The sequence below is a fragment of the Lepisosteus platostomus genome, chromosome 7, assembly GCF_059453375.1.
Source record: "Lepisosteus platostomus isolate fLepPlt1 chromosome 7, fLepPlt1.hap1, whole genome shotgun sequence".
NCBI lineage: Eukaryota > Metazoa > Chordata > Actinopteri > Semionotiformes > Lepisosteidae > Lepisosteus > Lepisosteus platostomus.
In genome coordinates this window covers 42,846,566-42,863,078 of record NC_142617.1, presented here as the reverse complement: position 1 = coordinate 42,863,078, position 16,513 = coordinate 42,846,566, and the positions used below count along the sequence as shown (strand labels likewise).

Below are 16,513 nucleotides of genomic sequence, written 5' to 3'. Positions count from 1 at the left end.
ATTCCTAATTCGTTTCTCATTCTCCTGTACTGCCTCTTTTAGCTTTTTTTTCCTATACTCTTTCGTAGCGAGTAAAGTATATTTTCTTCCGGGTTTTTATTTTCCCCGTAAACACACTTTTAAGTCACATCCCAATTTATTTTTTTTTCGTCATGTATCTGCCACTACTGGTGCCGGCCGTGCACCAGGGTGGGAGCTACATGCTTGTGCTTTTGCCAATCAATACTCATATATGCTTTCTTTACAGGCGTCTTCGCCCCAAATTCCCTCTGACAAACTCAGCTTTTTCCATATTTTTCTCCTTCTTTTCCGTCAACTTACACTTTTCCGATATTTAAATGGACCCTTCCACCACTTTCTCAAACCATCAGTTAGCACACATGTTCGGTCTCTTTACGATTTACTTTTGTCGTGTGTGAGGTAACAGCTCATTCAGTAGGGGGATGCTTTCACTTGAAAAACCTGTGCATTCCTGCACTCATTCAGCCAAGGGCGTCTGTTACCTCAGGATCTAAATGCCTCTCCGAGACTTTAGAGAGGACTTACACCGCACTGTTCACAGGTAAGAAACGAGACCTCGAAAACCCCCTTTCTTGATCAGTAATTCACCATCCCCAGAACGCCAGCATCGCTGCTTTTGCCCCGGGGTGGACTTACGCACTGAGCTCAATCAGGGCGATTCTCGGGTCCCCCAAATCCTGCCACTTAATGCCCCGCTCCCCACTATGAGGTGCGCCCATGCCAGTGTCGCGCGTGTGTATATGTATTTCACAAACAAGGAAAACACCAAAAACATACATACATATATCTCCTCCACTCCTGCTTCCTTTAAAACAAAAAAAAAACCACGCCACGCCAATCTGTGCACGATCAAGGCGTAGCTAATCTCAGGACCCCGGGCGTAATTAAAGCCCACACCAATCCTGGATTATACGTGCATTTAATGCACCACTCAGCTCCAGAACCCCGGGCGCAATTAAGGCCCACACCGATCCCGAGCCACAGAACTCCGGGTGCAATTAAGACCCACACCAGTTCTGACCTTCAGAACTCCGGGTGCAACTAAGACCCACACCAGTCCTGAACTACGTGCATTTAATGCACCACTTGCTCTAGAACCCCGGGCGCAATTAAGGCCCACACCGATTCAGAGCCTCAGAACTCCGGGTGCAATTAAGACCCAAACCAGTTCTGAGCTTCAGAACTCCGGGTGCAATTAAGACCCACACCAGTCCTGACTTCACGGTAAGGGTCCAAAACCCGTTCAAAACTCCACGCGCAATTAAGGCATACACCAGCTTCGAACGCCTGTACACAATACCGCGGAACCCCTGCCAGACCAAATTCTGGGCTTACAGCAAACAACCCATTACATACACCGGTGCCTTCCCCGGGCCAGAGGAATTCAGAAACTCACGTTTACTCCGTCATCTCGGGCGATTCTCGCAGGGAGCAGAGATTTCCCAATCGGTCAGAGAGAGTCGGGACTTTTAAATAAAAGAGGAGTCCTTACCTCTTAGTTATGTGCGCGCTGACCGTCTCTCCTGCCGATGGGAAGTTCTGCGCCTTCTGGAGCATCCGCCGACTACGCCAAATTTGTTGTAACAGAAGAAACAAGGTTCTTGATCCCGAGATGAAGTGAAACAGATGAGTTTATTGCATGCAAGGAACAATAAAGCCGAAGTCTTGTTTCTCGCAAGAAACAACAAAACCGAAGTATTGTTCCCCGTATTGTTACAAACTTTTGGGTTATATACAGTTTTCTTCTCCGTTTCTGACGTCACTCGGTCTGATGGTAAAGAGGGGGGTTCATGGTATTTGGCCAGTTTATGATGTTCTGGGCAAATGGTCAGTTTAACATTACACCCAGGGGGGTTCCTAGCTGGCATCTGCACTCCTTATCAGTTAACCCCCTTTCCTGCCATAAACCCCTGCTTGTGACTTGGAAGTCTAAACCCCCTACAGAAAAGATTAAATACAAACCCCCGTCTTCACATCTTTCTTCACACCTTTGCCATGATTTTTCTTTCCCACACTCCTCTGCTGCAGCACACTTTCCCGAGGTGTGTCTCCGCCATGCTCTGTTCCAGGACAGGACCCTGAGGCCTAAGTGGAAGGAGGAAAAGGAACCGGACAGTTTTTGACTGAAATTGGTCTTTTCTGTCTTTGTTCCTGCCATCAGATCCTAGACGACGGCGGGGACCTGACTCACTGGGTATACAAGAAATATCCCAACGTCTTCAAGAAGATCCGGGGGATTGTGGAGGAGAGCGTCACTGGGGTGCACAGGTGAGGCAGCCAGCCGGGTGCAGGCAAGAACGTCAGCTTCCCAAGCAACAGCTGAGCCAGCGTCCCCGTTTGAGAGTAGGATTCCCAATTGGCTTAAGTGTCAGGTGTGAGATTGGGGCTCCCAGGTCTCTTTGGTGTCAGGTGTGAGAGTGGGGGTCCCAGGTCTCTCTGGTGTCAGGTGTGAGAGTGGGGGTCCCAGGTCTCTGGTGTCAGGTGTGAGAGTGGGGGTCCCAGGTCTCTCTGGTGTCAGGTGTGAGAGTGGGGGTCCCAGGTCACTCTGGTGTAAGGTGTGAGTGTGAGGCTCCCAGGTCTCTCTGGTGTCAGGTGTGAGAGTGGGGGTCCCAGGTCACTCTGGTGTCAGGTGTGAGTGTGAGGCTCCCAGGTCTCTCTGGTGTCAGGTGTGAGAGTGGGGGTCCCAGGTCTCTCTGGTGTCAGGTGTGAGAGTGGGGGTCCCAGGTTTCTCAGGTGTCAGGTTCGAGACAGGCTCATGCAAGTGGCTCACTGCGCCTGGAGTCTCGAGTCACAGCAGAACACTCTTGGCCACCAGGGATAGTGTTGGGATTAGTGTACCAGAGATTTCCCTGCCAGCTCCCAGGCGCCTGCAGGCTTGATATGATCGGGGGTCATGCTGCTTGTGCAGTAGGTTGGTATATACCCTCCTGCCGTGTGCTGCAGGGCTTCCATCTTGTCAGTATATGAATGGCGTTGATGGGCAGGTCAGGTGAGCATGTTGGCTCATCCTCATCCTCCCCAAGCAACACAGGACTCACTGCTGTGGCAAGACAAAATCAATTTAGTCTGAATTTAGTGATTTTGCCACCGTTTACAAAGGTGCTTCTGAATAGCTTGGAAAGAAGGCAGATTTGAGGTCTTGGCTTGTTGAGTTTTATTTGCAGTTTTTGCCTGGAAATTTAAAGATTTGAAAAAAAAAAGTATAAACCCATGAAAAAGTAATTGTATGCTTATACATTCCTGTCTGTTGTGCCACTCACCTGTTGCATCTCTTCAGGCTGTATCAGCTGTCCAAGGCTGGCAAGCTGTGTGTCCCAGCCATGAATGTGAATGATTCCGTTACCAAGCAGAAGTTCGACAACCTCTACTGCTGCAGGGAGTCCATTCTGGATGGGTGAGTGCCAGCTCTCCTTCCAATTACAGAGCGCTTTTATTCTGAAAACAAAAATGAGATTTTTATCACGCAAAGTGAAGTGGAGTGTGGGCTAGGATATATATACACCACTCTTTTCTGTCTGTTCATGTCATCAGATGGAAAGATGCAAGACGGGAAAACACTGAGTGAAAGACCCGAGCAGTTAGCACTCACTGTTGGTTTTTTATGAAAAAGATACATTCCAGATATCTCACTAGGGGACTGATTCTCAGGAGCCTCACTAGAAAGAGACTGATTCCTCACTAGGGAGTGACCAGCTCACGATAGCCTCACTAGAAAGAGACTGATTCCTCACTAGGGAGTGACAAGCTCACGATAGCCTCACTATAGGGGTGACTGATTTCTCACTAGGGGGTAACCAACTCTCAATAGCCTCACTATAGGGGTGACTGATTTCTCACTAGGGGGTAACCAACTCTCAATAGCCTCACTACAGGGGTGACTGATTCCTCACTAAGGAGTTTTGGTCACTGACAGTGTTTTTTGTCTCATAGCTTGAAGAGGACCACAGATGTGATGTTTGGGGGAAAGCAAGTTGTTGTCTGTGGATATGGAGAGGTGAGCTTCCTTGTGTCTGTTAACATGGATAATGAAACACGTTCATAATACATTTTATCTCCAAAGTTCATTTTAAACCTTTTTACAACCAAAGCCAGAAACAAAACTCAAAGAAATGAACTTAATTTTTTAAATCACCAACAAAACAGTGCTTCATGTCCTCAGTTTAAAAACACTTCATCCTGAGTTCTCAATCCAACTTTGTCAGATTCTTTCCTTTTAGAAGAAAGCTGCTGCAAAGCCTAGGAACTACTTTATATCTGGATTGATGTAACAGCTTTGAAATGCCCTCTTGTTATTGCTCAGTTCTGAGACAGCTGTGATCTTCTCCATGTTGTTTATGAGAAAGAGCTGTGATCTTCTCCATGTTGTTTATGAGAAAGATCTTGGCAGGAATTTCTGTCACTAGCAATCCAGTCTTTTCGGGTGCGGAATGTATACAATGCTATTAACATCTTGTGCCCATACACCACGTTAGGAAATTTTGGAAAACATATGTTTTGCTCTGTTGCTTCTAGGTATTTCTATAGGTCAGAGGCTAAGAATGATGAATACGTAAGATGGATAATTCAGCAAGTCTTGTTTGCTGCTTGACCAAACTCAGGTTTAGCTTAAAGAGGTTGAGTATTGCTGCCTGGTGTTACCCAGGAGTTTGGCATCGCTGTGTGTTGCAGGTTGGGAAGGGCTGCTGTGCTGCTCTGAAGGCTCTGGGGGCCATCGTCTACATCACGGAGATCGATCCCATCTGTGCCCTGCAGGCCTGGTAAGCTGCGTGTCAGTACCCTCTCGGACAGGGCACTAGGAGGCTGTGAGCTCACCATCTGCACTGCTGCTACCTTAACCCCAGCCTCAGCCCTTATATTGATCCTAATGCCAATGCCAAACCTTAGTCTAACCTCAGGGTTTACCTTAATCTTAACCTCAGCTTTAACTGTCAGACGTCCCCTAACCCCAAATCTATCCCAGGGATAAAAAACTAAATGTTCCTTTTAAACTCAGATGTACCCATTAAGAGAGCAGCAGTTCTGGTGGTCAGAATGACATTGCAAGTCCGTCCAGTTGACTATCTCCATGTACTGTACATGAGAATGGCTGTGGCAAACAAGGCTCTTTTATAGTCCAAGATTTTAATTCAGAAGGTCCTCTCTCACATCTGGGATAGCACTATCTGACCTCTTCAGCTGGTGACACACATGCAGTTGACTGGCTGCTAGCTGTGTGTGTTTTCTGCATTGACTTGCAGACTGCAGTCGTATACTATATATTCAATAATGCTGAAAATGCATGCAGGAAACTTTTGCCCTTCTTTGAAATGATGAAAAAACTGCAGCTAGAATGAAGTGACAGCATGCTCCTCTTTCTGCCTGACTAAAAATGCCTCATCTGTGGACTGATTAAAAACAGAAAAATTCCAAAAGGGTTTTCCAAAAAGTTTCTAAATGGGAAATTTGTGATAGCCTGACCTTCAATACAAGCATCCCTACCACAGTCACCCTGATATTGTGTTTGGAGACTTTCTGTTCATCCATAAATTCAGAAAATCTGAAAACATAACCTTCAAGTGGGATCAGAAGCTTTATTAGGATTGCTGCATTTTAAAATGATACATTTATGGTTTCTATTTCTTGCTAAGTTTTCAATCACTGTCTTGTTGCAGTATGGACGGGTTCAGAGTGGTCAAACTGAATGAAGTCATCCGCCAGGTGGATGTGGTCATCACCTGTACAGGTAATTCAGGACCACAGAGCAAGAACGCGCACTGACACACCTCACAAACCAGTCATTTTTTATGCTAAATAAACATTCCAGGACACGTGTTTTAAAATGTATATTAAAAGTGAGAAACGTATTTGATTGACAGTTAAACCACATGTGTTGACGTCAGGGGTTCTTAGGGCAATTCCAGGACTTAATGTAGTCTCAAATCAACCAGGTGATGAAGTTCTGTTTTCATTCACCTTTACAATGCTTCACGCCTCCTGTGTCCCTGATGATCACTTCCACAGATGAGCTTGCTCTGTGGTCATGACTACTCTATGGACTTGGCTGCTGTTATTCTACACTTGCTGGACTCCTGTGGAAAGCTCTTGTCAGTGCAGCAGGGCGTTCAGAATGGTGCTGTCAGATTCATTTCAGACTGTGAGCCGCGTTACTCAGCTGCTTTGCTGTCTTTACTGGCCCCTCGCCTGCTCCTGTGCAGATATTACATTTCTAACTATGGTTTAATAATTAATAATAATAATTGCTTACACTTATATAGCGCTTTTCTGGACACTCCACTCAAAGCGCTTTACAGGTAATGGGGACTCCCCTCCACCACCACCAATGTGCAGCATCCACCTGGATGATGCGACGGCAGCCATAGTGCGCCAGAACGCTCACCACACATCAGCTATCAGTGGGGAGGAGAGCAGAGTAATGTAGCCAATTCATAGAGGGGGATTATTAGGAGGCCATGATTAGTAAGGGCCAATTGGAAATTTGGCCAGGACACCGGGGTTACACCCCTACTCTTTTCGAGAAGCGCCCTGGGATTTTTAATGACCACAGAGAGTCAGGACCTCGGTTTTACGTCTCATCCGAAGGACGGCACCTGTTTACAGTATAGTGTCCCCGTCACTATACTGGGGCATTAGGACCCACATGGACCGCAGGGTGAGCGCCCCCCGCTGGCCCCACTAACACCTCTTCCAGCAGCAACCTTAGTTTTTCCCAGGAGGTCTCCCATCCAGGTACTGACCAGGCTCACACCTGCTTAGCTTCAGTGGGTTGCCAGTTGTGAGTTGCAGGGTGATATGGCTGCTGGTTTGAAGTGCTTTCATAATCCAAACCCTTCTTGCTGGTCCCTGGTGCTTCCTTTGAGTAGGGCTTATTAGTCATCGCATCAGCTAAATGGAGGCTGCTTGGGGATCAAGCTTAAAGTGTCTGTTCCCAAATATCTTGAGCTCTCTCCCTTGTGACATTTGACAAGCTCTAAGAGTTTTCAAGTCTAAATTTTTAGTGGATTTTAAACTGTATATTGTGTTTTTTCATCTGAAATGTTTTACTAGAAATATACGGTAGTGTTTAATTGTTTTCCTTTTGAGTTTTGTGTTATTTTTACTTTGTTGAACACACCAGGATGTCCTTTCGACATTAATCTCATTCTGTAAATAAACAAAAAGTGCTTTAATGGAGGTACATACTGTATGTGTGTTTGCGTGATTGTAGGTTTGTCAAAAGACATTTTGTAACCTTTGAAGAAGAAATAGATCTCACTTACACAATTTGTGATGAGTGTTGCAATTTTTTGGTTTTATGATGTGGTTGCATGTATCACAGCAGTTCAGGAAAAGCTTATAATGGGATTAAATCTGTGTTTACTTTAACAGACTTGCTTCCATAATCTCTCATTCTTCCGTACTCACCTCAGGGAATAAAAACGTTGTTACCAGGGATCAGCTGGACCGCATGAAGAATGGATGTATTGTGTGCAACATGGGGCACTCCAACACCGAGATTGATGTGGTGAGTAAAGTTACAAAGACAGCAGTGACTCTGCCCACTATGCATATTATGCACACTACTGCACAGGCTCTCGTGCAGACTTTACACCTGGCCTGAGGCTCATTTCAGTCTCTGAGCTAGAGACCTTCTCATGCTGGACAGCATCCCTCTGACACAGAGACTCCATATGTCATTTACTCTTCAAAGCCTCGAAAATTAAACTGTGTGGGGGAACAAGGTCATTTTATATTACAAAACTTTGACTTGTTTTATCCCGCTTTGAAGATAAGACTCCTGTGTGCTGGGACTTCTTAAAGCCATTCCTCCTTTTGAAACACTGTAAAATTGTGTAATGTTATTGTCTTTAATACTGAAAACTTGGACCTAAACCAAGTGACAAAGGACAGTATCTCTACAGGTGAGAGGTCAGGAAGCGTCACCCCGCATGGTGCGCGGCTGATGCAGAGCAGGCTGCTGAGGTCCTGACGGTTCTGTTCTTGCAGGCCAGCCTGCGGACCCCAGAGCTGACCTGGGAGAGGGTGCGCTCACAGGTGGATCACGTCATCTGGCCCGATGGCAAGAGAGTGGTGCTGCTAGCTGAGGTATGAGGCGAGGCCCCCTAGTGGAGGGGTAGAAGGAGGTGCAGAGTTTGTCCCAATTCACCCAGCTCCTGTTACACCCTCCAATTAGGGAATTGTAGGACCAGGAACCCCACCTCATGCAGATTTCAGACTCCTGACAGTGTTCAGAAAACAAGGAAAACTGCATCGTATCAAACTGACGTCACAGTCAGCCATTCATTCACAACAGAAATAACAAAAAGGAAAAAAAAATGTTTTGTTTGGGTCCCATTTCAGTAGTTATAAGTAGAGAACAGTTTAATTCTGCTTTTAAAGGATAAAGCTGGTAACGAGTTAAAGAGACCTAGAAAACTTGCTCTACTAGGTCTCAGATTTCTTTTATCACTGAACATGTACTGTATTGTGCAGAGCTATCAATGAAAGGCTCTTTATAAATACAGGTATTGTAGCTGGAAAGTTGTAATTTCAGACTGGGGGGGGGACTGCTGTTGTACCCTTGAGTAAGATGCTTTGCTGAGGCTTCTCCAGTAAATTCCCAGTTATAGAATCGGGTACAAATATAAATTCCATGTGAATTAAAGCATCAGCCAAATACATTTGAATTAGAAACAGCGATTTATTGGACATGTGAAAGTCTTAGATGAACAGAAGGCAGAAGCTTTCCATTCCTACTTGTATTAACTGCACACAGCCACACCTGCCCTGCACAAGGAGAAGGGCAAAGGAAAATGCCAGCCATTACATCAAAGCAGAACATTTGAATAGTTACAAAGGCAAGGAAGCTACTCAGCCCATCTCACTTGTTTTTTACTAGCAGTTAATTGATCTGAGGATCTCATGCAACAGTTCCATAAAAGAAGGCAAGATGTCAGCCTTTATTTGAAGTACCTCCTTTTCTCAGACATATCGTCACTTGTGGTTTACCCTTATGATCTTTGGAGCAGTAGGACTTGGGACACTGCAAGCATTCAAATGCTCCTGTACTGTACAGTTATGATTTTCACATTTTATAGCTTTATTAGTTCATTAAGTACAATCCAGAAGTCCCACACGAGAGTGAATTCAATAGATAATTTGTGCTATCCAGGAACTTCTGTGTCACCTCAGCTGAGTGAGCAAAATTATAAGCGTGCCAGAAATATATCTTTTTTGTCTTTTATTGGTATAAATTAGCTTATGTCGATTCATACATAAAACTCCTCTTAATCAGCAAAATGTTTATGATTGTGGGAGTGGAGCACTGTGTATCTGAGAAATGCCATTGCGTGATTTTGAGTTTTTAAAATAAAATATGTTTAATTTTTTCAGGGCCGTCTCTTAAACCTTAGCTGCTCCACAGTTCCAACATTTGTTCTGTCCATCACAGCCACTACTCAGGTAAGTGTATCTACCTTAGTTTGTACTGATAATAAGTACAGATGTGATTTTTGCCTGTTAATGGGTTTGCGGTGCTATAATTTAAGGATTTGTTTCTCATGTGTGTAATGGGCACTTTTCCCTGTTCGTGTCTTCATAGAAAAACTTATCCTTGACCTGAAATAATCCAGTTTCTAGCAATAAAAGTACCTACAGCAAAAAATATATAGAGTGCTAATCTAAACCCAGTGCTAAAGCACATAGTCAGAATATACTGGAGGTCTGTTCTTCTTCATGCCTCACCCTTAGAGCCATGTTACAAGGTATTGCGATGTGATAAAAGTATTCCAAATGCTGAAGTCACAGCCTCAACCATCAAACACAGAGAGCACAGTAACACATGCCCAGTTGACCCCCACCTCCATATAAAAGAGCTCTGAATACAAAGGGTTAAATATCTGGTCCTGAGCCCATTAATATGTGTTGATAAGTTAAGCAGCATAATTTTCCACAGAGCTCCGTGTAAAATGTAGGCAGCTTTTAGGAACATTCACAACACAGCTGTTGTTGACACTCATGCACAGTGTGCATTAGTAGGTGCTGCCATTTCAGCGGTATCCCAAAGCTCTTCACAGAGGGTTGTGGGCCTGTTTCTGCATGTGATATGAAACAACAACAAGGTATTTAATATCTGGACAGACACTGACCTTGTCATCCTTTTCATTGCTGTCTGAATCCCAATATGAAGCAGAGACATAGGTGCACTCTCTGCTGCACTGCTGAAAAAAGCTCAGAGACTGAACAAACATTTTTCCCTTAAATAAGAAATCTAATACCAGCAGTCCCACACCTGCCAGACTTACAACAGCTTCCAATCATAATGCACAACTCTGCTTTACTTGGAGTGAGAACCCATGCAAAGAAATGATAAGAGGAGTGGAGTACAGAGCACCGCAGTGCACAGGGCAGGAGCAGCACAGCCAGCAACAGGGAGGGACACCGGCACAGTCTGAGCAGTTGAGTTTGTGAGAGGCTCAGCCTGTATTTTCCCCGCTCTGACAGACTGGGTGTCCTTTGCCAAGGGTCCCAGAGAATACATCAGCATCGAGGAGTACAGGCCACTAACCCAGCTCTCTCCCTTCTGCTCAGGCCCTGGCTCTGATTGAGCTGTACAACGCTCCGGAGGGCCGCTACAAGCAGGACGTCTATCTGCTGCCTAAAAAGATGGGTAAGCTGCTGAGAGCCGTCCCGCTCTGTTAGATATGCAGCTCTGGCTTCAAAGCCGTGTGGAGTACAGTGACAAGTGTGTGAGCAGCCCTTCCCTGCTATTGGCTCATAGTGCACATTCTGTAGCTTTTTCGCTTCAATCCACAGCTTGCTACTCTTTCGCTAGTTCCAGATAAAATTCCAGAATCCGCTAGGGATGCAAGCAAGCATCTTCTCTACACTGTGCAGGCTTCTGAGGTACTTGTTTCCAGGAGTGGCGCTGGTTGAACCATTTTCAGCTGGCAAATTCCTTTGAACTGCAGCATTTTGACAGAACACCCACTCTCTCAGTTCCTGCCATGATGTGTCCAACGCAGAGAGCATTAACATTAATGTGCTTACATACTGCTCACCTTCTGCCCTCCAGTGGCCATTAAGCAACAATGCATGTTTGAACGTGAGCACTGGATTGTACAGTACAATGTTTGTATAGAATGGAGGGACTAGAAATTCAGATATGCATCGATCTTTGTTCTATGTTTGTTAATTTAATTTTGCATATTACTGTATGACCTTTTCTATGGAAACCAATTTCTTGCTCAATCTGTTAAAGCCTACAAAATTAACTACAGGACTCTTTCAATGCAATTACTCAGCCAGACTCTATTAGTGCTTTCAACTTTGTGACAAGCACCTTTAAATGCACCTTAATGATCTTGTGCACATGTGTAAATGTGGTACCTGTCACCTTTATCAAATAACTGGTTGCAAAAATCTACATGAAGGAGGGGCAACTCCAGTTTTGGATAGTCACAGGGGTTCCTTTGTTTTTAATCCAGCCTCTGGTTTAAATTGAATTAAGGGTTTAAGTAAAATGTTACATCACCGGACACGAGTGCCTGTGTTGCAGACTAGCTGTATGAATCCTGTTTGTGTCTGTTTGCATTTAGATGAATATGTTGCCAGCTTGCACCTGCCCACCTTCGACGCCCACCTGACGGAGCTCAGCGATGAGCAGGCCAAGTACCTGGGGCTGAATAAGAATGGGCCCTTCAAGCCCAACTACTACAGGTACATCCCAGGAATTTAGATCCGGATCTTACAAAAGATGCTGCACAGTAAAGGAAAACAAGTTTGAATGCCCTCAGTACAGTAGAATAACTGTATTCAATCCTGTCAGTTTCCCTGTGATCTCCCAATCCTCCAGCATTAAGGACTGGGGTAGACAAACCCCAGGAGTAAAACAGTCCAAGGAAAGGAAACCCTGTGCATGAGGCTGAAACCTTAAAAGGCTTAAAACATCGAAGAGAAAACAAATCAGTAAAGTTTCCCCTGTGACAAGTGATAATCTGAGCAAATTGATACAGTTCCTCCATCTGAAGGTTTGGCCCCAGGAGATCCTTTCCATCTTGATTCTGGGTGAAACTTGATAGAATGATCTTGTTAATTTCGTTGATTCAATTTGTTTAGTCATGTTTCTGGCAGTGTTGCACTGTCACTAATAATCACAATTATTTGTGTTGACATTTTAACATAATGGTGCATTTCATGTCTAATTTGCCTTAACAACACCTACAGTAGAATTGTTTTTCTGCTTATTAAGACTCACTGAGCTTTTTAGGTATAATTTAATGGTGCTATAGGAAATAACTGATTTGAAACCGAGTATCTGCTGTAATTCAGGACTAAAATATATCTGTGTCTCACCTGTTATAGTTTGAAATCTGGTTTCTTTGTCCCCTCAGATATTAGCTTCCAAGGCTCAACCTGAGAGGAGGATTCGCAGTGCCTGCGACACTCCTGGATGTGCTGTGAGCCCAGAAAACCTGACAGACGTTTTTATTATTTTCTACTTCGTTTCTGAAAGCATTTTTATTTTCCCCTGAGCTGGACGTGGTGGTGTTTCGGTTGTTGTGTTCTGTGATTGGAGTTAAAAAACCACACAGCTGCCTTCGGTCCCCTCACGAGGAGCGCTCATCTCGCACGACCACGCAGACCGACCTGCTCCGCTCGGGAGAAAAACACGCGGTTGTACATTGTGTTCTTTCGGCATGTTTCTTTTAACAGCTTTCAGTACTTTTAGAACTTCTAATTTTAATTTTCTGACAATCTGAGATATAGTTTATGTACTAAGTAACCTGAAACAGTGCCAAATGGTAGCTCGAGGTGCGTATCAAGAATGTTTTTGATCGCTTTTTTGTGTCTGTGCACTTTGGGCTCAAACGCACATTCCGCAGGGAGGGGACTCATGGGTGCAGGGATCTGGGAACAGGCTGCTCCCGCTGTGCCATTATTGGTAGGTTTCGTTTTTTTGGGGGGGGGATTTTTTAGATTTTCCGACATTGACAACAAATGAGTTCAGCTTTCACAAACACAGGGGGCGAAACCCAGTTAGTGCTGTACACCTGGCTTCCGATAGATGAGTGAGCTGCAGGATGAATGCTTAGCAGGTGTATCGGGGCAGGAGAAAATAATTCAGAGATCACTCTCACACATCCTTAATTAATTGCATTTATGTAGCACCTTTCCCAAAGTGCTTCACATAAAAAGGGGGACCTACCTCGCCCCTAATTGAAGTGCAGTTCGTCCTGGGTGACTCACTGCAGCCATTCTGCACCAGCAGCCCCACTGCACAGCAGATCAGGGGGAGAGCTGAACAATTTCACCACAGACTGAGCAAACCCAGATTCCAGGGTGGAATTCAGCCAGGGCACAGGGGCTTACACCCCTTCGCCTTTAAATTCATTTAACTGCACTTACTGTACATTTATTCACTGTGGCGCCCTGAAGCCAGTCATCCTGTGACGATGAAGAAGGTGGCTGCTGTAGCTCTGATGGTCTTTAGCTGGCAGAAATACCTGCCTCAGGCTGGAGCAGCTTGGGTCCAGCCTCTTCTCTTGTGAAAGATTACTGCAGTAAATTCATGGTATTTTTACACTTGTGCTGTTGTTTCCTGTGGTTTTGATGTGCCGCTGCTGTGCTTTTACTACATAGATCCATAGAGAAACCCTGGCAAGTTACTAAGGAACTGGAGTTTCCTCAGGGTGCAGTGTACGAAAACGCAGTAAAGAGGAAATAAAACCACTGTAAAAAGTGCAGTCTTACCATGGTAATGTGTAATAAGGGTATAAGCACTGCAGTCCTCTCCCTGACACTCTTTTGGGCTTTAATGTTGGGTGGTATTTTGGATATTCATTGTGGTTTTAGGCTGATGCACAACAAATTGATCTTCCAAGTGCAGGATGGTGGTGATTTTAAAGGTTTTATCCTCATTTTAATATCTTTTTTACCTTAATGTGCTTTTCACCATGTTGCCCTTTGTTAGATATTGCCTGCCTTTCTACTGCCTGTTTTCCATGTCAACCTATTCCTTTAAAGACTATAGACATGCTTGTATGTTTATTTTTAAATAGTAAAAAAAAAGAATATATATTCAGAGAAAAGTAAATAATATTTAGTGATCGAAACTTATAACCATTAATGATAAAATGGGGAGGTGGGGGGGAGTTTACGTTGCACTTGTAGGAGTTCTTGGGAGAATTTCAAATTGTTAAATTGTTAGAAAAATTATTCTGCTAAAAAAACATTTCAGACTGGAAATATACTTGTTGCTTCTGGCATTAGTGTTTAATGAGCTGCAACACTCGGACTGCCTTTTCTCCTCATTCTTACCTGCTGTGCTGTTAGGTTTCCTGAGGCAGAGTCTGCAGGTATTCACTTGAGAAGCTACAGGCTGTATCTGCTCTGCTTTGCACCAGTGCCAGACAGCAGAGGATTCTGCCATCAGTGTGTCCCAGAGTACTGGCATCCCTTTGACAGCCACTAAGGCCTAATTACTGTTTCAGATGGACTGCACTATGGCGTTTTAAAAAAAATACAATGCAAGAAAACTGCTACAGCTTAACCTTCCCTCATGCCTTGAAGTGCACTAAAAAGAAGTTCAGTAGCTTGTGGAAATCTGAGATGGACTGGCGTCCCATCCAGGCTGTATCCTGCCTTGTACCCACTGCTTGCCAGTATGGGCTCCGGCTCCCCTGCGCCCTTGTATTGGATAAAGCGGATAGTAAGTGGATGGATGGATAGTGCAAACTCTAATCTGGGCGGAGAAGAGTGACCATAACAAGAAGGTGCTGTCAGAAACCCCAGCCCCTGCTACTACCATCTCCTTCAATGAAGGCTGAGCCAGTGGAGGGAGCAATGTGAAAACCAAACACACAAGTGAGCAAAGAAGTGGGATATATAGATGCAGGTGGGTAGGAATGGGCGAGATTAGCGTTGACCTACTACTGAACTTCCAATTAAAACTCCAGAAAATCCTTTTTGGGGATCCTGACCAAATGCGATCTTAGCTAGAACCATTCCGGTGTTCCATTCTTTATTTCTTTGTTAAGAGCAAAAACTGTTTTGCTAGCCTTGTCAGCTTTTGGAGAAGTAGCTTTTTTTTCATATTCTAAACGTATAATGGATAGTTTTTTTTAACGTTTTTACATTCTGTGACAAACAGGATTGTAGTGCTTTTGAATTCCCAACAGAGGAGTGCACTGTGTTACTGCAAGATGGACCTGATAGAATGTCGCTCTTTTCTTTCAAAGCAGCTATCACTGTGATTGGTGATACCGTGCGGCTGGGTCACTGTTTTTGCTGAACATCTTTTAGCTAAACGTTATTCGTACAAATCCTAGAGCATGAATCCTAGATACAAATCCTTTTCTTCTTGAAAAAGTAGAATTAAAGTTAAAACTTTCAACATTAAAAAAAAAAAATGATTAAAAGCAGAACATTTAGGCTTGAACAAAGCAATTCACTTTACATCGAATTTACATCGTCTTGTTTTGTGATTTATTCTCTATTTTTGTATTCCTCCTCCTTCTCTACAAATGTATTAGTATCAGATCCGCTTTGGTAAATCTCTTCCTGTTTCTGCATGGTTTAGTTCACATTCTCACATGCTCATGGTAAATGAATTCAAAATCCCATTCTACCACTGTTATATTGAAAATAAATCAGATCTAAATAATAATCATAACTATGTAAAAATTTTTACTGTACACAAGTTTTCAAGTACAGAAAAGGTCAGTGAAGAAATAATAAGAAACATAAAATGAGAATTGAAGTGCCAATCTGTTTTGGTTTAATCCACTGCTAATTGAGAAATGCAACAAAACATTTCTTATATTATATTCCATGTTTATGTAATAAATGCTGTACGATAAATCTGCTGAATTAGAAGAATATTCTGCACAAGAAACAGATTGCCCTTCTCTGTTCTCACTTTTCTTGCATTTAAATGAGATGCACCACATTTAATAGCAGATAAATGCAGTTGGCAGCAAAAAGCCCCAACTTGCTGTGTCAAATTGCCCGAGTGATTCAGAATAAAGTGGACAGTTTTGTGTTTACACAATGCATTGGAACAGTTCAAGCCCGGATGAGATGGCAGCTTTAACATGACACCTCCTTGGTACTGCTACCAAAGAAGATGGCTTTGGTTTTACTTTCAGCTCCAGGGACAAGGAGGTCAGCCTCTGAAGAACAGGTTTTTGTGTTGCTAAGGCTGACATCCGTTTGAAGAGCATGTCACTGGTATTTAGAGAAGGAAGAATGTTGCAGAAATTCACTTTCCTTGACCGTTTCCAGTTAAAGGTGCGAGTGATGGCGTAGTTCCAAGGAAGACGTGTTGCTACAACAGTGTGGGGAACAGAAGCAGCTGCGGGCAGGCAAGAGAACGCCCTCCTGCGCAGCCCCAAGTGAGAACGGCGCCCCCAGCAGCCGGGCGCCCTGCGGAAGCACACCTTGGCAGGGGACGTCTGGACCTGTGGTGGACTGTAGAGCTTGTGCACATTTTGCACTTGTCAGTAGGTGAAGAAAG

At 44.1% G+C, this 16,513-nt stretch overlaps 1 protein-coding gene across 4 annotated transcripts in view; it reads left to right on the top strand.

Annotated features, from left to right (window-relative positions):
• The window catches only part of ahcyl1 (adenosylhomocysteinase like 1), a 44,851-nt gene extending 29,187 nt beyond the window's left edge, over positions 1 to 15,664 (top strand). For all 4 annotated transcript variants that reach the window (XM_088640522.1, XM_088640521.1, XM_088640524.1 and 1 more), the window contains exons 7-17: positions 2,183 to 2,289; positions 3,299 to 3,415; positions 3,952 to 4,015; positions 4,690 to 4,778; positions 5,673 to 5,743; positions 7,428 to 7,522; positions 8,005 to 8,103; positions 9,391 to 9,459; positions 10,588 to 10,666; positions 11,595 to 11,715; positions 12,390 to 15,664. In XM_088640522.1, the coding sequence (XP_088496648.1) occupies positions 2,183 to 2,289; positions 3,299 to 3,415; positions 3,952 to 4,015; positions 4,690 to 4,778; positions 5,673 to 5,743; positions 7,428 to 7,522; positions 8,005 to 8,103; positions 9,391 to 9,459; positions 10,588 to 10,666; positions 11,595 to 11,715; positions 12,390 to 12,396 (918 nt within the window). In that variant the 3' untranslated portion in view covers positions 12,397 to 15,664. The remainder of the gene's footprint in view (positions 1 to 2,182; positions 2,290 to 3,298; positions 3,416 to 3,951; positions 4,016 to 4,689; positions 4,779 to 5,672; positions 5,744 to 7,427; positions 7,523 to 8,004; positions 8,104 to 9,390; positions 9,460 to 10,587; positions 10,667 to 11,594; positions 11,716 to 12,389) is intronic.
• The last annotated feature ends 849 nt before the right edge of the window (positions 15,665 to 16,513 follow it).